This window comes from Sarcophilus harrisii, chromosome 2 (genome assembly GCF_902635505.1).
Source record: "Sarcophilus harrisii chromosome 2, mSarHar1.11, whole genome shotgun sequence".
Classification (NCBI taxonomy): Eukaryota; Metazoa; Chordata; class Mammalia; order Dasyuromorphia; family Dasyuridae; genus Sarcophilus; species Sarcophilus harrisii.
In genome coordinates, this window is record NC_045427.1 from 54,562,137 (window position 1) to 54,586,310 (window position 24,174).

The window sequence follows — 24,174 nt, forward strand, 5'->3', positions numbered from 1 at the left end:
TGTAGTTGTCATTTTAATGGCAAATTAACTTTAAGTGCAATTCCATCGACTCTAGATGGAAAGATTATGACCTATTATCCTTGAGCTGATGAAAAAGATCTCGTTTTTAGAGTTTTGATGGCATGCTTCTACTTTTGTTTTTGTTTTTTTAATCCTCATATTCATAATTGTCAAAACCCCCCCAAAAAAGGATTCCATCTATAAGGAAATCTCTAAGTCAAACACACTGAAGGTTTCTGGAATTTGGAGCTTCCTTCGCCACAGCTGTTCCTCTTCTGTGGATCGTTTGGTTTTCTTGCTTTGCAGTCTTAGGAAATCCGTGCCTTAACTGAGGAATCGGTCTTTTCTACAAAGGGCGGCCTTGTAACCATTCCCTGAATCAGGGTATGGTTAAAGAGAGGAGGAATTTATTTTATTTTATTTTAATTTTTTATTTAATAGCCTTTTATTTACAGGTTATATGCATGGGTAACTTTTTACAGTATTAACAATTGCCAAACCTCTTGTTCTAATTTTTCCCCTCTCCCCCCCCCCCCCCCCAGATGGCAGGATGACCAGTAGATGTTAAATACATTAAAATATAAATTAGATACACAATAAGTATACATGACCAAAACGTTATTTTGCTGTACAAAAAGAATCAGACTTTGAAATATTGTACAATTAGCTTGTGAAGGAAATCAAAAATGCAGGTGGGCATAAATATAGGGATTGGGAATTCAATGTAATGGTTTTTAGTCATCTCCCAGAGTTCTTTCTCTGGGCGTAGCTGGTTCAGTTCATTACTGCTCCATTGGAAATGACTTGGTTGATCTCATTGCTGAGGATGACCAGGTCCATCAGAACTGGTCATCATATAATATTGTTGTTGAAGTATATAATGATCTCCTGGTCCTGCTCATTTCACTCAGCATCAGTTCGTGTAAGTCTCTCCAGGCCTTTCTGAAATCATCCTGTTGGTCATTTCTTACAGAACAGTAATATTCCATAATTTTCATATACCACAATTTATTCAGCCATTCTCCAACTGATGGACATCCATTCAGTTTCCAGTTTCTAGCCACTACAAAAAGGGCTGCCACAAACATTCGTGCACATACAGGTCCCTTTCCCTTCTTTATAATCTCTTTGGGATATAAGCCCAGTAGTAACACTGCTGGATCAAAGGGTATGCACAGTTTGATAACTTTTTGAGCATAGTTCCAAACTACTCAAGGAGAGGAGGAATTATGGCCTGGAGAGGCCAAGGAAGCTGCTTCCTCTCCCTTTGCTGAGGGCATTTGGAAAGCTTTGATCAGACGTTGTTTGACAGTGACAGTTCTAATGTCTTCTGGCCCCGGGGCCTGGGGATAGAGGCCTGAGTAGAGCTCTTCCCGGGCTCTCCCTTCAGGAGGGTGCTCAGGCTGCCCAGCTCTTCTTCACCCTATATTCCTGCATCATGCAGGTAGCCAGGCTCTGTCTGCTTCAGAAGGTCCTGGAAGCCCACCATTTCTGGAATCATATTTTTCTGTTAATCCTCTGTATCTAGCCCAGAGAAACGGCACTATAAGGAGATTTAGAGGGGGACATGGTCTCTGACTTCAGATATTTGAAGAATTATCATGTGGAATTAGAGGCTAGGTTTCTTCTGTTTGGCTCCTTGGTGGGAGGTAGGGGAGAGAATTAGAGGGGGCACGTTTTACAAAGACCTCCTGAACTATCAAAGCTATGTCAAAATAGAATAGATTGCCTTGTGAGAGGTAGTTATATTCTATTTATACTAAGGCACATGATAGTTATTTGATTCTCTATGGATGGTTTGCTCAAAGGCTGTTGCTTTATTTTCTGCAGGAATGGGGACCATATACACACCAACTTCAGGGACATGTACCAGCATCTGAGAAGTATGGGTTACTTTGTAGAAGTTCTCGGCTCACCTTTCACATGTTTTGATGCCAGTCAGTATGGTGAGAATGAACAAGTCTTTTTGTTCTCATTTTCATTCTGCCTCATTTTAAAGTTTGTTAAATTTCTTAAGCGTTAAAATAGGTAAACTAAAAGCGAGCTATGATAATTCATACAGGATGCTTAAATGAATTATTTCACTTGTCCCCTCACAACACACCTATGAGATAGGTGGTACGTTTCATTATTCCCCTTATGCAGGTCATACTATCAGTGAAGAAATGGAAAGCTTAAAAAAATGAAGGTTCTTGCATGTGATTAATCAGTACCCATCTGTGGACTCTGGCCAGGTTTGTCCTCCAGAATTCCCATGATCTCTTAATTGCCAAACCTAATGATTTTTTCTCCATCCTCCTCCTTAACTCACTGTAAACTTCAACACTGTCTCTGATCTCCTGCATCCTCTCTGCTTTCTGGATTGTAGGAACACGTTTCTCTCTTAGTTCTCCTCCTACCTGTCTGACTGCTTCTTCGAATGGAAGCTACCAGCCAACGGGCCCTCTAGGGCTCTGTCATGAGCCTTCTGCTCTTTTCGCTACATCCATTCTCTATTCAGCTCAGGGCAGTTATTGTCTCTATAGATGATTCCCAGACCTTTCTCTCCAGACCTAGTCTATGTCTAGTCTAGTTCCAGTCTTCCCTATTGGCTGCATTTGATGCAGGTTTGAAATAGATATCCTGTGAAATACTTTTGAACATTTTATATCCAAAACAAAACCCATTCTCTTTTCTCTGAGCTAATCTGTTATTTCCTAGGGCACCATCACTCTCACTTACTCAGATTTGCATCATTAATACCATCCTTGACCTTTTATTCTCACCCTGTATTTGCACTCACTTGTTCAGTCTTGCCATTCACACACACACACACACACACACACACACACCCCTCGCCACATCTTTTATATATACCCCCTTCTCTCCACTCACGCAATCTCCATCCTGGTCAGACATGTATCACTTCTTCCCTGGTCTGTTGAAGTAGCCTTCAAGGTGGTCTGCCTCAAGGCTCTCTTCAACACAATTGTTCTTCCACTCATTTCTGAAGTTCAGGTCTGAACAAGTAATCCTCTTCCTCTGCTCAGGAACCTCCAGTGCCTCCCCATTATCTCTGGTATAAAATATAAAATTGTTCATTTGATTTTTATAGGCTGCCTTTTCCCTGCCTTTCCATTATTTTGACCCCAAATTCTAAGCCTTACTGACTTGAATTAATATTCTCATCCACAGTACTCCATTATCTCTCATGCTTTTTCACAGACTTCTTCCCAATACTTGGGATATTCTCTCTTCTGAGCTCCACTTCTTGGGATTTCCAGAACCACCTGACCCCTTTCCCCACTGTGTCTAACCTGGCACATGGTTAGCATTTAATAAATGTTTTTTGGAAGGTTGATTAATTGTAACTGTTAAGTTCATAGCCCTTCATGACCCTACCCAGCTGCTTGTCCACTACTTCAAATAGACTGTACCATAACTTGTTCTTTTGTAACAGAGTATTCATTGAACCATTCTTCAGAAATGTTTAAAAAAAAAACCCTAACAATTTTTGATCCTTTAATTTTCCTTTTTAAAGTTGCATTAAGCAGAAAGATGACCAGATGAGAACTATAAATAAACTGGGAGTTTGGACCTGATAAGTCTTTATTATATTTCTGAAACTATTGCATCCTGGGATAATTCAGCATTTTACCAACATTTATTAAATGCAGAATATGTGCAAGGCATTGTGCTAGAATTAGTGTATCCAAAGATAGAAATAAAAATAGTCTTTATTCTCAAGAGGTTTTTAAATTCTGCTCTGATTTGAAAATGTTGTTTATTCAGGGACGCTGCTGATGGTCGACAGTGAAGAAGAATACTTCCCAGAGGAAATCAGCAAACTGAGGAGGGATGTTGACAATGGTCTTTCACTTATAGTGTTCAGTGACTGGTACAACACATCAGTGATGAGAAAAGTCAAATTTTATGATGAAAATACAAGGTATTGCTGTGAGGTGGCACTTGGAAAGCAGGCTTGACACTTGGCATTCGTTTTAACTTGGGAGAATTTATTAATATAATCATAGAGAAGCAATTATTCATGCTGTTGATGACCTCTTTTAGGGACTCTCCTTTAGCAAAGATAGTTACTAATGTGCCGACCTTTGTGTCTTCTTGAATATTACGTTTCAGATTAATTTTTCTGAAGTTTTTTAAAGCAATGCTCATAGAGATGCTTTGTCATCATTTGTAATTGATCATTTGCCGATTCCTAACACTTCTCAATTTGTCTGTTCCTGTTTCTCTTTATTGGTTCATGACTTAAAATTTTCACTGTGTTCTAGGAGTTGCTTTTAAAGAGTCCCTACTGTAGCACATTCATTTGTAATTACATACCTTATGCAACATACAGAATCACTTCCTTATTTATCTCTTTTCTGATTCTGGATTTTTATATATATATATATATATATATATTTTTTTTTTTTTTTTAATATATAAAGAACATGACTGCTGTACCTTTCTAGTAAGTTTGAATTTTTCTTTCTAGGCTAAGTATACTTAGAAAATTAAAAATGTACTCAACATTCAATTACATCTTCATTAAAGGTTTATGTTTTAGCAACTGGTTTTGGTTGAATTCTTATTGGTTAATTTTGTATGTTTTGAATTTGGGACAGGAGAAAATCATTTCTATAAAGAAGTGATCAAATGCAGGCAAGAGTATTTTGAGTTCTGTATATAATGATGGATTGTGCCTTCTTACCTTTACAGACAGTGGTGGATGCCAGATACGGGAGGAGCAAATATTCCAGCTTTAAATGAACTTCTTTCTGTCTGGGGCATGGGGTTCAGTGATGGCTTGTATGAAGGGGATTTTACCTTGGCCAACCATGACAGTAAGGCTTTTTTGTTTTGTTTTGTTTTAGAATGGGGCATGTTATTTCATATAAAGAGTAAGAATTAAAGAAATGTGATATCATTGAACTGATATCCATGATCTGATAATTTTCATATATAAATATGATGTCTAAGTACAATAGAGTCTACTGAGGGGACTATTGAAAAATTCAAAGTTAATGCCATGTAGGATATACTGGTTATGGTGTGTGTATCAGCAAACAGTTCTCTTTTGCCCTCCCTTAAATTGTTGCTTTGAATTGACAAGGTATTTGGAAATCTCCTAAACTATATACCCGAGTCACAAAATTCTTTTCATGGTAGTTGCTCTCAAAATTATAAATCTCAAATCTTTCCAAGTACACGCAAAGGTGGTTTTCAGCATTCACTTCTGCGAAAATTTGTGTTTATTCCCCACCTCCCCCCAAGACATCAAGAAGTCAGCAAATTGTAAGTTTCTAAAATTTATGAAAAAATATTAGTAGTAAGAACTTTAAAAAAGAATCCCAGAGCATTTCACTTTATCTTTTTTATTGGTTTCCCCTCAGCCTTTTGTGGAAAACTTTGGAGTTCAAGGTCCTGAGTTCTTACTGTTATGCGACCCTAGACAAAGCATTTTATCTTTGGGTCTCAGTTTTTTCATCTGCAAATGGATTTCTCTTGAATTGAAGGTTCCTTCCTCCTCTAAACCTTGCACTCATCATTTCAGCAGTGCGAGCACTGCATTCAGAGATCATAGTCCTCCCATATCTAAGCAGTTTCATAAATTGCTGTGACCAAGATGTTCATCACTTGGTGTCCAGTGTCCTTTTAAGGAAATGTTTCCTGACTCGAGCAGTTCTGTAGAGAGGTCTTTGCCAGGTTCCTTCCTAAATCATTTTAGCTTGACAGCCATGCTGGGGCATGGTGAAGTCCTTGGTCTGAGAAGGCCCGTGCTGTCCCAGGCTTCTGTAGCCCCAAAGGGGGGGGGGGGGGTGTCAGACTCCACCTTCAGGCCCCCATTGAGCAAAGCCACTTAGAAGAGGAGGCTCAGGGAGAGTTTGAAAGGCCCTCTCACGGAGCTGGGGTGGGGGTGGGGTGGATCTTCTTGGCCCCAGAGAGGAACTAGGGCCAGAGGAGAGGGCGGCTGGTGCTCACAGCCATCCCTGCCCCCTCAGAGAGGGGCTGCTCTGAGTCCTGGCCCTCCAGGAAGGGTGGCGTGAGCTGAGGAGAGGCAGTAATGACACCTGGCCAGTCAGCAGAGCCTTCTGGGTGTGGGCTGGGCTGAGCACCCCTGGGAACCTCTGAGAGCTGCTGCCTGCAAACAGGGCTGGGGAGGCTGTCAGCAGGAGGGTGCTGGCTCCTTGGGGGAGGCAGGCTTTCCTTCTCCTCCCCCTCTGCTACTTCACCCAGGACGTCATGCGCTCCTTAGATTTAACTGTTGTCCAAATTGCTGAATGAGTGATTCTCCCCTCTGCCTTTCATTTCCCCACCTCTCTGCCAGCCTCAGATCTCACCCCTCCAGCTGTTTTTCCAATGTCTACATTCAGAATTGGATGTCCAGTAGATATCTGAAACTCAACATATCTGAGGCTGAATTCATCTTTCCCCTGGAATCTTCCCCCTTCCTGACTTTGCTGATAGTGTTGAGGCAACACCATCCTTCCAAGGCCAGGCTTGCACATTTTAGGTATAACCCGTATGTCTTCATGGCCCTTCATATCCTCCCTTCCCCTCTCCTTCATCCAATCCATTGTCGGTACCTGTTTGCTGATTTCTCCTTTGCAGTATTTCTCAAATAAACTACTTTCTTTCCTCTAAACTGTTTTCTACTCTGAGGTAGGTCTTCATCATCCCACTTGGAGGATTGCAATAGCTGCTGGGGGTCAGCCTCCCGTAGGTCTCTCCCCATTCCAGCCCATCCTCCATTCAGCCAACAAAGGAATTTTTCTGAATACAAGTCTGATCATGTGACCCATCTACTCAATAAGCTCCAGTGTTGCCTTGTCAGCTCTAGAACCAAATACAGAATCCTCTGTTTGATGTTCACATACCCCTCCTACCTTGCCAGTCTTCCTGTACCTTACTCCCTGCCATGCCTGCTGAGCCAGTGGCACTGGCCTCCCAACTCTCCCATGAGCAAGACATTCCAGCTCTTTGGTGGTTTGGACATTTTACTTGGCTGTCCCTCCTCTTCCTCCTCATCTCTATCTACTAGTTTCCCTTAAATCCCAACTAAAATGTCATCTCCCATAGAGAACTTTCCCAACTCCTCTTAGTTTCTTTTAATTATTTACTGTTTATCCTTTCTTATTTGTACATATTCATTGTTTCCTACATTAGATTTTGAGCTCCTTGAGGACAGGGGCTATTTTTACCTCTTTTTGTGTTCTGAGCATTTAAGTATACTGTTGTTGACTGTGGCTGGCTTGGAAGCCTCAGAGGCAGGAAGGCCATGAAGTGGAGGTAGGAAAAAAAAGAGGAAATTCTCAAAGTTGGGAATATCTTATCCAAGGAACAGCAGAGAGGCCAGAGTCACTGCATTGTGGAGTACCAGGAGAGAAACAAGATGGAAGAATCAGTCGCTGCATTGTGGAGTACCTGGAGAGAAACAAAATGGAAGAATCAGTCGCTGCATTGTGCAGTACCAGGAGAGAAACAAGATGGAAGAATCAGTCGCTGCATTGTGGAGTACCTGGAGAGAAACAAGGTGGAAGAATCATTCGCTGCATTGTGGAGTACCTGGAGAGAAACAAGGTGGAAGAATCAGTCGCTGCATTGTGGAGTACCTGGAGAGAAACAAGGTGGAAGAATCAGTCGCTGCATTGTGGAGTACCTGGAGAGAAACAAGATGGAAGAATCATTCGCTGCATTGTGGAGTACCTGGAGAGAAACAAGGTGGAAGAATCAGTCGCTGCATTGTGGAGTACCGGGAGAGAAACAAGATGGAAGAATCAGTCGCTGCATTGTGGAGTACCGGGAGAGAAACAAGATGGAAGAATCAATCGCTGCGTTGTGGAGTACCTGGAGAGAAACAAGGTGGAAGAATCAGTCGCTGCATTGTGGAGTACCTGGAGAGAAACAAGGTGAAAGAATATTGCGAAGATAAAAGAGTCAGTTATCAAGGACTTTCCAAGCCAAATAAGATTTTTATTTTGGATTCTGGACAAAATGTTAGTGGAGGATGAGAAGGAAAGAGGCACATGATCAGAGCTATGCTTTTAGAAGATCGCTTGGGTTGCTGAGGGGAACATAGCCTGGAGTGGGGGAAGCTTCAGCCCATTGGCCTTAGGCTTTAGCTGGATTCCAGCTGTGAGGTGATGAGGTCTTGCACCAGGGTGGGTAGCAGTATCCGAGGAGAGAAGGGGCTCTAAATTAGGGATGGTTTTAAGGTAGAATTGACTGAATATGGGGAAAGAGAGGTCAGAGTAGAGAATAATGCCCAGTTTTTAAGCCTGTGGATGATTGGCACCATGATGATTCCTGCAGCAAGAATAGGGATAGAGGAGAGGGGTTAAGGAGGATGAATTCTCTTTTGGCCTTGTTGAGTTTCAGGTGTCTATGAGACATACTGTTAGAGATGTGAGCCTGGGGGTCAGGCGGGAGATAAACCTAGACACAGAGTCTGCACAGAGGTGATCAAAAAATCCATGAGAGCTGATGAGATCATCTGAAATCTGAGAGAGGAGAGAAGAGAGCCCAGGACAGAGTTTTGGGGACTCCATGGTTACTGGGAAAGACCTGTATGAAAATTGAGGAGACATTCTTTCTATCTTAGATTTTGTACCTCTATAAAGTAATTTACATTTCTGATTCATAAGATATAATTCGGGGGGGGGGGGGGAATTGCACATAAACTCTGAGATAAACTAAACAATCACTAATTTTATTTGCATTTTAAAAATATTTTAATTATTATTTTAAAATTAATAATATTTAAGTAATTATAATTTAATATTATTTAAGAAATTATTATATAAGATTTCCCAAAAAGTAGAAATAAACACAATAACAGTATAATTTATACTTTTAATTATGCAAAATTTTAAAATATTTTTACTTTTTTATGTTTCATATTGGTTATAGAAATAATGACATTTTAGTTTCTGGTCCTTTTTGGTCTCTAGTTGGATTAATTATTTGTTTAAAAAACAGTCATTTATGATGTTCTTTCAAAAATCTATCAATTGTTTTTCAGTGTATTATGCATCAGGGTGCAGTATTGCCAAGTTCCCAGAAGATGGCATTGTGATCACACAGACCTTCAAGGACCAAGGTAGAGGATGCTGTGAGGATGCTGTTCATTGTTTTTTCTATGCATTCACTTCTTCATTCTTTCATCCATTCGCCAATTATTTTTAAGCCCCTATAATGGATGTGAGTGAGGTGCAGTGTCCTGGGCTACGTGCTGCAAGGAATTCCTCCTTGTCCTTCTCTTCCTGAAGCTTGCATCTGAAAATATATGGAGAATGAGCCAGTATATCCCAAGTATTATATGGTCACCTCAGATGCATAATCAGTGTGGTCGAACACTTAGAGGAGATGAGGGATGAAGGGAGGAGACGTGGTTCAGTAGAGAAAGGCCAGGCATTGGGATTTGGGCTGTGTGTGGAATCCTGCTTTGGCAGTCTTTACCTGTGGGACAAATCTCACAATTGCTCTGGGCCTCAGTTTCCTCATGTGTGAAATGGGATCTTTTCATGCTCCAAATCTCTGACCTTATGATGGGGAGTGCTTGTTGGGCTTTTGTGGGAAAGCATTGCTAAGTTCTCCTTGTGTGGACTTTGCTTAATGTGAGCAGGAACATCTCTGTGCTCCAGGGGCTTGCGTTCTAACAAAAGGAGACATACAGAAGGGTTCAGCTCCACACAGAGGGGAAGGCTGGCTGATCTCTTGGGAGGCAGAGTAGAGGAAAAGGCCAAGCACCTAAGGGCTGAGAGGTAGGACCATCCCGATGCAGCCCTCGTCAGCCCAGGCCGGCCCTGCTGCGGAGCCTGTTGCTGAGGCAGCCTGCCTCAAGTCTCTCCCTACTTTGTTCTACCCTGCAGTCAGGCAGACCACAGATCGGTGATAATGTCACCCCTCTACTGAACACCTTTGTTGGCCCTCCAGAGGGCTCTGTTTGGCATCCAGAGTCCTTTAAGACTTGCCTCTCCTGGCTTTCTGTTCTTATATTTTTCTTTCCAGAAACTTCTCTTCAACCCAGTGACACCAGTCTCCTGGCTGTTGAATAAGACTCCACCTCTCTGTTTCAGGTGTTTTACTTAAATTGTTAGTATTGATGAAAATCTGTCATCTTGCTGTTAATAGTAGTCACTTTTCAAGACACAAAAACAGTAGCTAATTCCTCCTCCAGAAAAAAAAACAGCAAGTATTTATTAGGTGCTTACTGTATTCTCCCTTTATGCCCATCCCCATCTTTCTTTTTCATTTTCTTTTTTTCTTCTGAAGCAATTGGGGTTAAGTTACTTGCTCAGGGTCGGTCACACAGGAAGTGTTAAGTGTGTAAGGCCAGACTTGAACTTGGTCCTCCTGACTTCAGGGCTGGTGCTCTATCCACTGTGCCACCAACTACCCCTGACCCCATCTTTCTTGCAAGCATCTTACAAATTAGAAGTAGTGAGTTCTTTACTTCAGATAGTAAGGAACCTTATATGATCAAGAAAATCTGAAAAAGAATGGGAAATATGTGTCTTTTTGGTCACTATCACAAGACAAAACAAGGGTGGAGGGCTTTTAGTTAACTTCTTATAGTTAAGCAAGTGAACTTGGAATCTGCAGCTCACAAGTCTGATATGATACTGTCAAATTGGTTAGTACTGATTGGAACAGAGTAGGGGTTCAAGTGAATTACTTCTCATGACATGCAAGTGCTTACTTATATTGTTCATATTGATGAAAAGGCTTTAGACTTAAAACCTATCACCTTGCTGTCAATGATAGTCACTTCAAGATACAAAAACAATAGCTTCTGTCTGCATTTATTACGTGTCTGCTGTGTTCTATGCATAAATGAGGCTGCAAAGATAAAAATGAAACAATCCTGGACTCAAATAGTTTACTGTCTATCAGAGGAGACATCTGCAGTCAGGGTTATATTCACATTTAAATATTTTTGGTAGAAGAAAATATAGCTTAAATAGAGTTTTGAAGGAAAGAAGGGATTCTGAGAAGGGAAGATGAAGTAAGAGAACATTCCACATTTAAGGAAGAGTCACAAAGTTATAGAAATGGGAGATGATGCATTCCATATAAGCAACAGCAAGTATGATCCAGCATGGTAGGCCCATGGAGCGGAGCATGTGGCAGGCAGGGATGGGTAAGGGGGTTGGCAAGGGAGGAAGAGAATACTCATTACGAAGCCTCTAAATGCCCAGAGACTCTGCATTTGGTTCTGTGGGTAATGAGGTGCTGATGAAGGTGATTTGGGGCTTGGCAGTTGTGTGGAAGACAAGGAGACCCCGGAAAAGGCTCGAGGGAGGCTGGGGTGTGTGTGAGAGATGTGGCAGTGGAGGATAGGGGAGTGGGCATATAGGAGTGTGGCGAGGCAGGTGTGTTCTCCCTCGCCCCAGCCCCACTCGAGTTGAACGGCCACTAGGAGAGGTACTTAAAATGTAGAACAGGCTGTGTGGCATAGCTGTTCCCAAGGCTTAGCCTCTGTGGGCCTGGGCCCCTCATAAGCTGTGTCATTGGGGGATGAGTACCCTCCTTTTTGAGGGGTTGATAGAATAAGAACACTTGCTCCTGTTGGATTGCCAAGATGGATAGTGCACCCTAGGCTGGCAGGTCAGAGGTGGCAGGGCCTGTGTCCCATCTGAATTTTGCCTCTCCCTCAGCCCCAGGCTCAGCAGGCAGTCAACAAGTGAATTTTAGACTTTGGTACCCTATGAGGTGGTGTCCAGATTTATGGTGGGTGGCAGTATTTTTTTAGATTGGATTATAATTTTAAATCATCTGAATTGCTACTAATAAATCCATTGGCAGCATGCAAAATGACAGTATTAAGGTCTTTTTAACCAGCAAAAGTAGGTGAGTCCTAGGTAGGAACCAAATCTCCACCATCAGTTTAAGGGAAAAGAAGTCAGTATAAACTTAAAATTCCTTGCTATTGGAGGCACTAACTTTTTTTGCTGAAATTCAGTTCAGCACTTCTGTTTGCGTATCAGATTTTTCTGTGACATTCCCAATATGAATGAGCTCTTAAGTGACAAGTAGCAATTACAAAAGAATTCATTTCCTTACAAAAATGGTTGTTAACATCCTCACTGTCTTTAACTTTTGCTTTTTTTGACTCTGCTAAATTACTGTTTTTTCCTTATTGCCTCAGGTCTGGAGGTTTTAAAGCAGGAGACAGCAGTTGTTGAAAATGTCCCTATTTTGGGACTTTATCAGATCCCTTCAGAGAGTGGAGGTCGCATAGTTCTATATGGAGACTCTAACTGCTTGGATGATAGTCATCGACAAAAGGGTGAGAGCTGCTTTATTGTCTCTGAAAAGACACTGGAATTTAGTGACTTTGGTGTCCAGGTGGAACCTCCCCCCAGAGGGAGCCTTGGCGAACCTTCCCCTGACTCCTTATGGGCCACCTTGGACCTCCATGCCCATATTATCTCAGGCGTCCCTCAAGGAATAGTGGTCCTTTGGTGGCGCGGCCTGTAGACACCCATTCCCCTGGTCCTGCTTTTCCTAAAGGCCTGGAGAAGCTGCCCTCGGGAGGCCAAGGACAAACTCATTTTGCCTCTTATTCTATAGGCATGTTCTGTTCTCATATAGCCTGGGGAGATGGGGTGGCCCCTGTGCCGTGGCATCTTGCAGGATAGGCAGAGCACTGGGCAGGCAGATCTCTTGAAGTGGGAGTCACGAGGCATGGGACATGTTCAAGATGGGACTGGAACACTGTGGCTTTGAAGCAGATCATTAACATCTCTGTAGAAAGTGATGGTCATGTTTGCCCTGCTGACCACTGCATAGAGTTGTGAGAAAATTGCTCTCTACTACTATATAAATATTAAAATCCAAGTCTTTTGGTTCACTTGTGGTCACCAGAAAAGAGATTTACACTATGCTCACTTTTGTCCCTGTCCAAAAATAGTTTTATGAGTGCAGAAGCCATATATGTATCAAAGTAAACATTCTCAACATTAAACAGAAAGCATCCAAAGGAAAAATTACTTCCTTTTTGACTTGTATTATAAATAAATAAAAGCTCTGTCTTACCCCTGGCATAGAGCAGTCTTAATGTGATTGAATATGTTTGGCATGAATAGGAATCTCTAAAGAGACTGGACTGTTTTAAAAATCAAAAGTGGGAGTTAAAGTGACACTTGGATTAAAAGATTAATTTCTTATTTCTGCAGTTTTTCTTCAGAAATTGAGATCCCCTGAAAGAATTTCTAAAAAATTTTAGATGCCTGAGAAGATAGTGCTTGGCTTTCCAGTTTCAGCTTTTACAAACTCATTTTGGGCCCTCTTGAATCCAGTGAGCACATGATCACAAGTGCTCTTTAAGAAGAGAAAAGCATTGGTGATCTATTTCCCTATTTCTCTGACATACTTGAGGTCAAAGCCAGTTTGTTATTCACAGTTTTTGGAAATGAACACATAAAAAAAGGAATGGATGGAAGTAGTAATTATAGGCAGTTACAGCAGAGCTTCTTTACTTTCTGGAGAAATTAAACTTGTCTCTGATTAAAACAAGGGTTTTTAAAGACCCTTTTCTGTCATAGAACTTTAGACTAGCTGGCAATACATAGGAAAAGACCTCACATGGGGCCTCTATCTGGAGAAAATCAGTAGTTTTTCCCAAACATTTTCCATTTCATGGCCTGTAATTAGAATTTTAAAAAGTCAAACAGAATGAAGAAGGAAGGTGGATGGATGTTAAAGTAGTCATGATGCAAAAGCATGCTGGTGGTAGTAGCTTGGGACAAATTTCCAAGAGGCTGATGAATATTTTCTTCTCACATGTACTGACTTGGATTTGACTTGTCATATCCCCTATTTCCAAATGTGTATTTTAGTCACAGTAAATATTCACTAAATATAAAGGTAATTGTCACCTGAAAAGGGTCTTTGATGATACAGGCAAAGTTTACTTTGGAATAGCACCAAAAAACTAATCTATAGTCGGTTCTTTGTGTCTGTGCATCAGTGGTCCACAAGTGACTTTTCATTAAAATGAACATCCAGTACTTGTATTTATGTTTATGTTTGGGTATCATTGGCCTTGTATGCTTTGATATTTACATCATTTGTATTTGAATTGTTTTTGTTTGTCCAGACCACCTTTTCTGTGGTTTATTTCCAATCAGGAGAGCAGAGATTATGTTTTGCTATATTCCTCAGCATTTCTCCCTCTTATCCCCATATTTCTAATATTTTTAATAGTCTTTTTTTTTGGGGGGGGGGGCCTAACCCCTTTCTTAACAGTTTTTATAATTCTTACTGTTAACCCACAGATTGCTTTTGGCTTCTGGATTCTCTCCTTCAGTTTACTTCTTTTGGAGTGATATCTCCAAGTCTCAGTCATTCTGAAAATAGGAATCACCCTCCAAATGGAGTAGGTTCTGTTCTTCCAGAAAGAATGGAAGGTGAGTGAATTCATGTGGCTTCTCGAAGGAAGATAATTGGATTAGATTTAACTGGGGATTCCACAGTGGATATTTTGACCAGTTTATGAAGCTGATCTAATAGTTGATCCACCTGATTGCATAGTATTCAACAAGGGCTCGATTGTAAGTGCCTAAAAATTTGAACAGACTGAATTTGTTTGTCATCATTTGTTTTAAAAGTAGTTCATGAATTTTTTTAATTTACAATTTTATTAGTATGGTAATTAATCAAAGAACTATGGGAAAATCACATGGACTGGGAAACCCCTTAAAAACAACTACCTATCATGATGAGTATCTATAGTTCTTAGCAAATGTTTACTCACAAAAAAGATAATGTACACAGCAAGGCCATAGAAAAAACACTAATAATTTTGGTAGTTTGTGGGCTCATTCTTCTCTCAACATGTAAATCAATCTTTTTTCATAAAGAACTGCCCATATTCTTGAAGGTTCCACAGGCTTCCTGGTTATGATAGTATCTACTACATCAATATATAATATATATATATATATATATATATATATATATATATATATATATATATATATATATATATATTTTTTTTTTTTTTTAATTAAAGCTTTTTATTTTCAAAACATATGTGTGGACAATTTTTCAACATTAGCCTTTGCAAAACCTTGTGTTCCAGTCCCCCCCTCCCCCCACCTTTCCCTATGCCTTCTCCTAGATGGCAAGTAATATGTTAAACATGGTAGAAATAATATACATATTTTTAAAACTGGAAAAATATTTTTGCCTTTCCATTTTAATAGCAATAATTCTGTGTGTGTGTGTGTGTGTGTGTGTACACATGTGTATGTCCCACAGGAAACCATCTGCATCGTTATTCAAAAGTACTGGAGGCCCATTTAGGAGATCCAAAACCTCGAGCTCTTCCTGCCTGCCCTCACCTGTCTTGGGCCAAACCCCAGCCTCTAAATGAAACCGCCCCCAGGTACGTGTTTCTTCCATTGAACTTTACTTCACTTTTTGGAGTTTGTTCCAGATATTTAAGAGTCTTCCTCTTTGTATAGAGTGGGCTTTTATTCTGCATTCTGCTAGGCAGACAAAAGCTCTTAAAAAACATATGTTCTATTTGGATCATGATGGCAGCATGAACATGCTGAGTAGTAAAGACAAACTAGGAGCCAAATAATACAAAATCATTTCCATTTTAGGGAAAAGGTAAGGAAGGAACTCTTGCTTAAAGAGGAACATTTGAAGCGATCATGAACAGAAACCAGGAATTTTGAGGAGTGAATATGAGGTCCAGGGACAAAAGGGGGTTGGCAGAAAGCTCTGGCAGAGGCACAAGCATACAAGGGAGGATAATTATGTAAAGGGGACAGAAAATGCCCTGAAATAAGCCGAGCAGGAAGGAGATTTGGTACTAATATGGAACCAGAAAGATGGTTGGAGACAAGATTGTGAAGGGACCAGAGCAGTTTATTTTACAGGTAATAGTCATTGAAACCTCTTGTGCAGGAAAGAAATTTGGTAAAATTTAAGAATTGGCAGCTGTGGGAAGGACTTTAAACATTCCCATTTATTTATTCTCTCTTAGTCTTAGTTTCTGATTATATCGTGTCATGATTCATGTAAGTCAGTGTCCTGATAATGACCCTCTAAAATAGATCTCTTAGCAGAAAAAAAGTTCAGAGGGGGCACAAGCAGGCAATGAAGTTCTGTTGCTATGTTATTAACTTTAATGCACAGCAGAAAAAGCTAACATGATACAAGCAAAAGTTAAGGTTTTCATATAAAATTTTATCTTTTTGTTTATTGAAGCGTTCTTGTTTTTTGAGCCTTAAAGTTTATAATAAAAAAGAAGAAAATTAAAATCATAAGATAAATGTTATTTTGCCTTTTTGGGGGGCATAAGATAGAATTTTTTAAAAATCTAGTTACAGCATGTTTTTAAAACTCGTGATTCAATTAGCATCCCTTTAACAACGCTGCCTGCTTCCATTTTGAAGTCATATTCCTTTGGTAGATTGAAGTTTAAGAAAACACGAAGCACTTTGTTAAATACATGTGAGTAGCATTGTCCATCAGTATGTTAGATCATTGACTTTAAGACTGGACAATCTTGTCTCATTTATAGATGTGGAAGCTGCTCTGGGCCTTGGCTCCATTATATGGGTCAGACCCTGAGCTCTGCCCTGGCTCTCTTCTTCACAGTTGGATGCACATTTTGAATATTCAGCTGGGGGGGGGAGGAGAGGAATACATGTAAAGGTTGCCAAATATTAATTGGGATTAGAAGAATGTTATCTTGTGGATTTGATAGAAAAGACAATTGAGTTTGAAAGGTAGTGTATTAATGCTTAAAATCCAAAATAAGTTCTTCCAGATAACCGTCAATAGAGCTGTGTTGGAGCAGAGCTTGGGGAGTAGCCAGGAGGAGAGCAAAGGTATAGATATCCTGGGGTCGGGGAAGGCCTGGCCACAAGCGAAGGAAAGCTTGTCTTTGTGCTTCGAATTATTGGGCCTGGGCTGAGCCCACAACTCCCTCTTGGAAACTGCCCCCTGCCAGGCCCTGAGCACTGCCCTGGGCCTTTGGGTGTGTCATTACAAAGTTGGGGGAACAATTTTAGAAGTGATTGGGATGCACATTGTTCCAGTATAGCTGACTGTTCTGTACGTGCACATGCGCACATATACGCACACACGCACACGCACCCATTTTTTGGAAAGCTGGCTTGAGTTGGTCCTGCTTCTTCTCGCCCTAGGCACAAGGCATTTCAGGCCTGCTACCCTGCTTGGAAGGTGCCCCGGGACTGCTCCCTAAGGCTTCTTCCCTTCTCTGTCTTTCCCTTTTCCCCTCCAGCTTGCCCCCCCTCACAACTTCTGTCTCTTCTTCCTTTATCCTTAGCCCAACCTCTTTGGAAGGGCCACCTCCTACCTGGGTACCTTGGCCATTTCAACCTAATAGGGACTCCTAATGACTTAGAAAATGAACACAAGTAACTGGGGCTCCATGGTACCCACAGGTTATCCCTGGGCCCTTGGGTGGGGGCCTTGTGATGCCTAAGCGGTCCAGATCCCCTAGAAGTGACTCGGGGAAGGAACTGTGCCTTTAGCCGGCCTCAGAGAGTGCTCATGAGAAGCGTGGCTGGCAAGGAGCGAGACCGGCCTGCCGGCTTCGCAGCCGTGCCTCAGACCCACCCCGGCGCTGTCACAGGAGCCAGGGCTCTCCTGCCTTCTGCACAGGCCCCTGCTGCTTGGTCTTCCCTGATGGCGGCCTTGAAAGAGAAGCCAGCTGGTGGCCAAGGAGTGGGGCAGCGTGGCCCGCTAGGCCCTCCCTCTCTGGGCCCTCCCTCTCTGGGCCCAGGAGTTGCTTTAAACCCAGACCTTGGTTTTGTAGCCTTACTGTAGCTGACCCCGGAGGATCCTTCTTCTGTCCTTTAGAGACATCATCTGTGCAGGTCTCAGCAGCCCCGTGGTCTCCATTCAGGAATCCACACTTTGCTCCTCAGTAATTTAAATCTTTAGTTAGGGTACTTTTGATAGCAGATATTTGTAAAAATTTGAAAAATCACATTATCCTCAGAACAGTTGTTCTCTTGCCAAAGTTTTCATAACTTGGTGCTTTTCATTTCCAGTTCAATATCCTATCCTGTTGCATAGTCTCATTTTCCTCTCCTTACTACCTCTTGTCTCATTCATTTAAAGCCTGAACCAAGAAGACCTCATGGTGTAGTGGAGACAGCTCTGGTCTTGGGCTCCGAATTCAAGGTTTTGTGCTGCTGCTTCCTTCCTGGATGCCCTTTTCTCCTGTGAAATAAGGGGACTTAAGGGTCTTTCCAGATCTGATTCTGGAGTATGAGGCCTTCCCATGTGGTTGGCATGAAACAATACTGCTACTTCCTTCTAAACTCATAGATCATTAAAATTTCCAGAACTTTTCTATAAGAACAATCGTAAAGCCATTTTATTTTCCCCTCCTCCTTTATTTCACCAGTAGGTTTTTAAATGAATTCTTATTAGAATTAGTCCAACTCCTGTTGAGATCTTTTTTGGCTCCTTTGCTTTTCAAGGCATTGGCTCTTACCTTCACATCCTGTCAGATCCATATTTGGTAAGCCACTCCAATCTAGTACCCAGGTTCCTGAAAATCCATGCAATATTGCTAGTTTTCAGATGGATTTCAATCCATCACATGACCAGAAAAGTAGAAGAGGCCTTAGGAACCAACAGGTTCAACCCCCTGACTTTACAGATAAGGAAACTGAGACACCAAGTAGATAAGTGACTTGTTTAGGATCACACTAATGAGGATCTGAGTTGAGATTTAAGAACCTGGATCTTTCTGATGATTCCATGTGCCACTCAGAGAATAATAATTCAGCATCCATTGACTAGCCTTGCCAAGGATGATAATTGCTGCATTTTCATTTGAAGTCCTCAGACTGTCAAGGTCATATAAAAAATAAGTATGGATCAAAGATTTCAATGCAAATCTCCAGTAATCTTTCTGACTACCACTCAGTTGTACGTTACGTTGTAATTAGTGTGGACATCTATTCTCAGTCCAGCTGGCCCAGCCCAGAAATACCTTGCATTTCTTTTAGGGCTCACTGAAGTAAGAGAACCAGAAAAACCACTTTCTTATAAGTGGTTTTCAAAAAAGACTTTCTTATAAGTTGTCAGTCCTTTGTTAACAACAAAAGCCTGGATGTCGTTAACAACAATGTTAACGACAAAATCCAAAAACTTGGATTAATATGTGCAGGGTTTTTTATACACCATATTTCTTATTGGAACCTTATGAGAGTCTTTTGAGATAGGTAGAGCAATATCCCTAGTTGACAGAGGATTATTAGATTAGTAGATTCAGCAGGCATTGAATTTTAGCAGAGCACTTGGCAAAGTCCTTTCATGCTTTTCTTGTGGAAAAGTTCTGGGGTGTGAGCTAGACAACAATACAGTTAGGTGAATTGAGAGCTAGTTGAATGGCCACAAACCCAAAGAATAGTTATGTTGACTCGGTGTCAAGGTCTCTGGTGGAAAAACTTAAAAGAAATCTGTGTTTGACCCAATGTCATAAGACATTTTATCAGTATTTAAATGAAAACAGCAGAGGTGGTGTGCTTATCAAATGTGGACATGACACAATATGGAAAAGTAATAGCCAGCACATTGGAAGATAAAGGATCTAAAAAGATCTGGACAGGACTTGGACTGATTCTAATAAGAGTCCATTTTTAAAAACCCACTGGTTGAATGAAGGAGAAAGGAAATAGCATTTGATGATTTTTCTTATAGAAAAATTCTGGAAATTTTAATGGTCTGCTAGTTGAGAAGGAAGTAGCAGTGTTGCTTCATGTCAGCCAAAAGAGTAAATGCCATCAGCATTAAGAGAAGCCTCGTTTCCAAGATTAGATCATCTCATTATACCCTGCGCTGGTCAGACAGTCAAGATGCTATTCCCCTGGTAACACAGCTAAGACATGGTATAGAGCTGCGTTTCTGACTGCAGGTCCATTTCCCTTTCCATTGCATCACTGCTGCACTTCTTCAATTGTCCTCAGTGCAATCGGTTATGTTTTGCATTATTATTCACAAGAACCAAATGCTTTATTTTTGTAATATTTCCTAATCTAGTATTTTGTGTGACCATATTTTAAAACACTCACAGGTTAGCTTCAGCTCTACATCTGCCACCTTTCTTCATGGTGTGTGATCTGTTGTCAGCCCATCAGGTTATTAGGAGAACCTGTACTAATAACTGAATCCACCATAGAGAATTCCTTTGCCTACAAATAGCATTACTAAATAAATGAATTCCAGAATGTAAGCTAATCAGAATTTCAAGCATTTTAATTTGCAACCAATTACACGGATTATTTCATATAAATAGCCCATAACCAATCCCAAATTTAATAAGATTGGACCTTTAAAATTCAAGTTGATTACAGCTGAAATAGTCATCAAAAAATTTTTTTTTTATCAAATACCAGACCTGTGCCAGGCTCTGTACAACCTAGTTACCTAAACTAGAAAGGGTTTCTAATGCTTGATAGCATGTTGAAGCATTCTCTTCCCTAGTAATCCAAGGAGTTCCTCTGTCTTGGCTTGTGTTCTGCTTACATGGACGTACAGGTTTGCCTGGTTTTAGGTTGTCCTCTATCTTAATTGGACAAACCTTTTCATTTTCATCTAGAACCAGGGTAAAGGTGACGGGCAACCTGAACTTTGTATCTCAGCTGCAAATTAGTAACAAGTAAACCCTAGGAAAAAAAGAGACTTGTCTGTCCTGTTTGTCTTTTTCTTTCCCCACTTTGGATTGTGTGATCTGCAGCTTTTCCAATTGTCTTCTCCCCTTCTGCCTTAAGGCCCTGACCTGTACTCTGTGGACCCTCCATCTTTTACTGTCTTGCCCCTTTGGGTCAGAATGCCTCAACAGTGATCACTTCCTTTCCTCATTAGAAGAGGAGGGCTTTGGTGGAGATCATTTCTCAAGTACAAGTTCTACAATGACATGAGCCCTGTTTTTTGATGCTAAGAGAGGTCATATAATTAGCTGGGCTTACACAGTCCTGCTGCTTTGACCCCAGTTCTTTGTCCAGTCTTTGAGTGTTAAAACTGCATTGGATCAGCAGCTTTCAACAGTTTTTCAATTCATACATCCAGGCTTTTCTAAGGCCCTACTGTGCAGAAGACATTGGAGGTACAAAGACAAGCATGAAAGAGCTTCCCCCTCCCCCTCCTCAACAAGGTTGCATTTTATGCACACAGATAACTAGGAACAAAGTTTTCACATAGTAATTTTGGAAGAGGACAATAGCAACAGGGACATAAAGCAAGAGATAGCACTGAGCTTTCAAGAAAGCTAAATAAGTTGTGTGTGTGTGTGTGTGTACTGGGGGGGGGGGGGCTGTATCTTATTTTAGGGGTAGGAGAGATCCCCAGAAGTTTGGCAGCTGGAGGCTGGAGATCAAAGAGATAAGAAGGGATAAATGAGGGTCCAGGGATTAACATTATCCTGGGGCATGGGCAGAAAAGGTGCTAGGAACCTAGAGTGCTGAGCTTTTGTGTTCTGACCCTGCCTGGCGGTGTATCCTCAGGCAGACTGCTCCCCTTCTTGGAGCATCCGTTTTCTCCTCTGGGTAAGTTCTACTGCCTCCTTTAGATTATTATGAGGAAAGTGATCTGTAGATATGGGAGGTTACTATTAGGATGGGAGCTAGCTGGATCAAATTTATGTTCACAGTGACTGAGATTTTGGCTAAAATTTCCTGAGCCAACTAAATGCTTCTTGTTTTTTAAATTGTTTTCCTCAGTAATCTCTGGAAACATCAGAAGTTACTATCGATTGACCTAGACAAAATGGCTTTACCCAGCTTTCGAACCAATCGGCCCCAAGTTAGACCTTTGTCTCCTGGAGAAAGTGGGGCCTGGGACATTCCAGGAGGTGAGTCTTTAAGTATTTAGACATAATTATAGCAAGTGATGACAAAAAAAGAACAACTTCTCTCTTCCTTGAGAAGCTCTTGATTCAGTTTGAAAGTGGACTTTCATTTTATTGTGTAGGGCAGGTTCTGCCATTGGCAAGTGGAGTCTTGCCCCTGCCTCAGTTTTCCTAAAGTGAAGGTTCCAGATCAGCGGTGAAAGTGCTATTTTACAGTAAGCTCTCCCTGGAGAGGCCTGGAGCCCCAAGTCCTAGGAGTTCCAGAAGAACCTGGAATATAGGTGTGCAGCTCTAAGGAGAGGAGTCTACTTCCTGTCTAGACCCACTCCTTGGAACTGTTCGAGGGTTCTCTTCAACCGTTCCAAGTGCTACACTATGACTGGGGGTGGGGGAAGGGAACTGCAGAGCAGGAGACACTGAGGAGAAGAGGTCCCAGATCTTTGACATGGGCCTGAGCCAGTTGCAGTTTCCAGCAGGGATCAGGGGTCTCCCCTTAATGTGAAGAACTTTGGTGAGCCAGAAGGGTGCCTCCTGAAACATGTGACAATTCCTCCAACAGTGAAACTACAGCTGGGGAGAAGCCAGAATTTCTTTGAATCATTCTCTGTTGCTGTCATACATGTTCAGGACATAATCCAGGCATTAAAATGAATCTTTACCGAGTTAATTGTGTGAGAGTGTTAAAGAAACAAAATGTCCCAGTGTGTGTGCCCTTTATTATCCTGTTAATGTAACCTGTGTTCTTCAGGGATAATGCCCGGCCGTTATAATCAGGACGTGGGACAGACGATTCCGATGTTTGCCTTCCTGGGTGCCATGGTAGTTCTGGCTTTCTTTGTGGTGCAGATCAACAAAGCTAAAAGCAGACCCAAGAGAAGGAAGCCAAGAGTCAAGCGCCCCCAGCTCATGCAGCAGGTCCATCCACCAAAGACCCCTTCAGTGTGATGTCCAGGTAGCTGACCCCTATCGCCAAAGAGGGCCCTCTGGAATGGCCTGAGGGGACGTCAGATGGCTCTTGGTGATGGCAGCCATCTAAAAGTGATCTCATTTTTTCATTAAATGTTGCCCATCCCAAATGGGCCTGGCCCGCATGTGGTGGGGGAGGCTCAACTCTCATGAAACACCATCTTGTTGCCCTTGGCCCCTGGCAGAATGGACTCCTCCAGATGGCCATGCAGAGAAGCTCCATGGAAGAGCATCTGGATGTACCACGCCAAAGACTTGAAGACTTTCAGAAGGCTGTTGGCTGTTTTTAACTTGAGAGGAAAAAAAGACTTTTGAAACAGACAGAAAAAAATCCTGACCAAATGGAGATGTTTGTTAAAGGCTATTTTCTATATTTATTGTTGGAAAAAGTCACTTTAGGAACTTTTCGGTATTTGGAAACAAAACTATTTTTTTGGCAATGGAATGCAATTTTTAAAATATTATATCATGAGGAGTAATAAGCTCCATCCATCTTTATGATGCAAAAGAGACAGACTGAGACTGGAAGGAAACTAGCACAAATCTGTGAGACATAGACCTTCACTTTATTTTTATAAATACCAACTGCCATGATTTTTTGTAATTTTGGATCTTGATTTCACCATTGTTGGTGAAGGAAATTTTCAATAAATATGCATTATCTATAAGAAGCTGAAAACATTGCCTCGAGCCTCTTTTTCCACCCCCATCATCTGCTTTACAGACAGCTAGCTGAGCAGAATTCTGAAGCAGCCTTTCTAACTCTTGATCCCAGTGAATCTTCCCCCTCAGCTTTTCACCAAATGAATAATTAATTTGTTTTTTCCTATCTCAGCTGACCACTTATCTGCCTTCCTATCTGAGTAGACAAGGTGGAGAGAAAGGAGGGACCTGGACTAGTGGCCACATAGGATTCTCGATGGGGATGGGTCATAGGGACCAGAAAGCTTGGGAAGGTGATAGGAGGGAGAGAGCGGCCGGGTCCCCAAACAGGGACAGTGAGGTGGCAAGTCACGCAGCGGCTCTCCCCACTCAGCTGTGGCTGTGGTTTCAGGAGTCGTAGAGCCAGACTGGACCATGTCTCTAGCCCCTTCTCCTGTTCAGAGCCACAGCTGGCTCCAGAGGAACCTGGATCTCTCTGTGCGTGTGCACCTGTGTGTGTGCGGCTTCCATGTGTAAAGATGTAGGGATGCTCAGGAAGCAGTGGTTAAGGCAGGTGGGCCACTAGTGTCCATGAGGGTTTTGAAGAGCGCCCCACTGCTGGGGAGCCCCACATTTAGTCTTGGGAAGGTGTAAGTCCTACAATGCACTGAACCTGGGTGTCGAGACAGGGAGCCCCAGTCCTGGCTTTGCCACTAACTAGTAGGGGGGTG

General features: G+C 41.7%; 1 protein-coding gene across 1 annotated transcript in view; it reads left to right on the forward strand.

Annotated features, from left to right (window-relative positions):
- Positions 1-22,837, forward strand: part of MBTPS1 (membrane bound transcription factor peptidase, site 1) — a 64,663-nt gene extending 41,826 nt beyond the window's left edge. Inside the window, exons 15-23 of the mRNA XM_003758445.4 lie at positions 1,831-1,946; positions 3,772-3,928; positions 4,702-4,826; positions 9,005-9,082; positions 12,134-12,274; positions 14,265-14,396; positions 15,250-15,376; positions 21,708-21,838; positions 22,584-22,837. Coding sequence (XP_003758493.1) covers positions 1,831-1,946; positions 3,772-3,928; positions 4,702-4,826; positions 9,005-9,082; positions 12,134-12,274; positions 14,265-14,396; positions 15,250-15,376; positions 21,708-21,838; positions 22,584-22,780 — 1,204 coding nt within the window. The 3' untranslated portion in view covers positions 22,781-22,837. The remainder of the gene's footprint in view (positions 1-1,830; positions 1,947-3,771; positions 3,929-4,701; positions 4,827-9,004; positions 9,083-12,133; positions 12,275-14,264; positions 14,397-15,249; positions 15,377-21,707; positions 21,839-22,583) is intronic.
- The last annotated feature ends 1,337 nt before the right edge of the window (positions 22,838-24,174 follow it).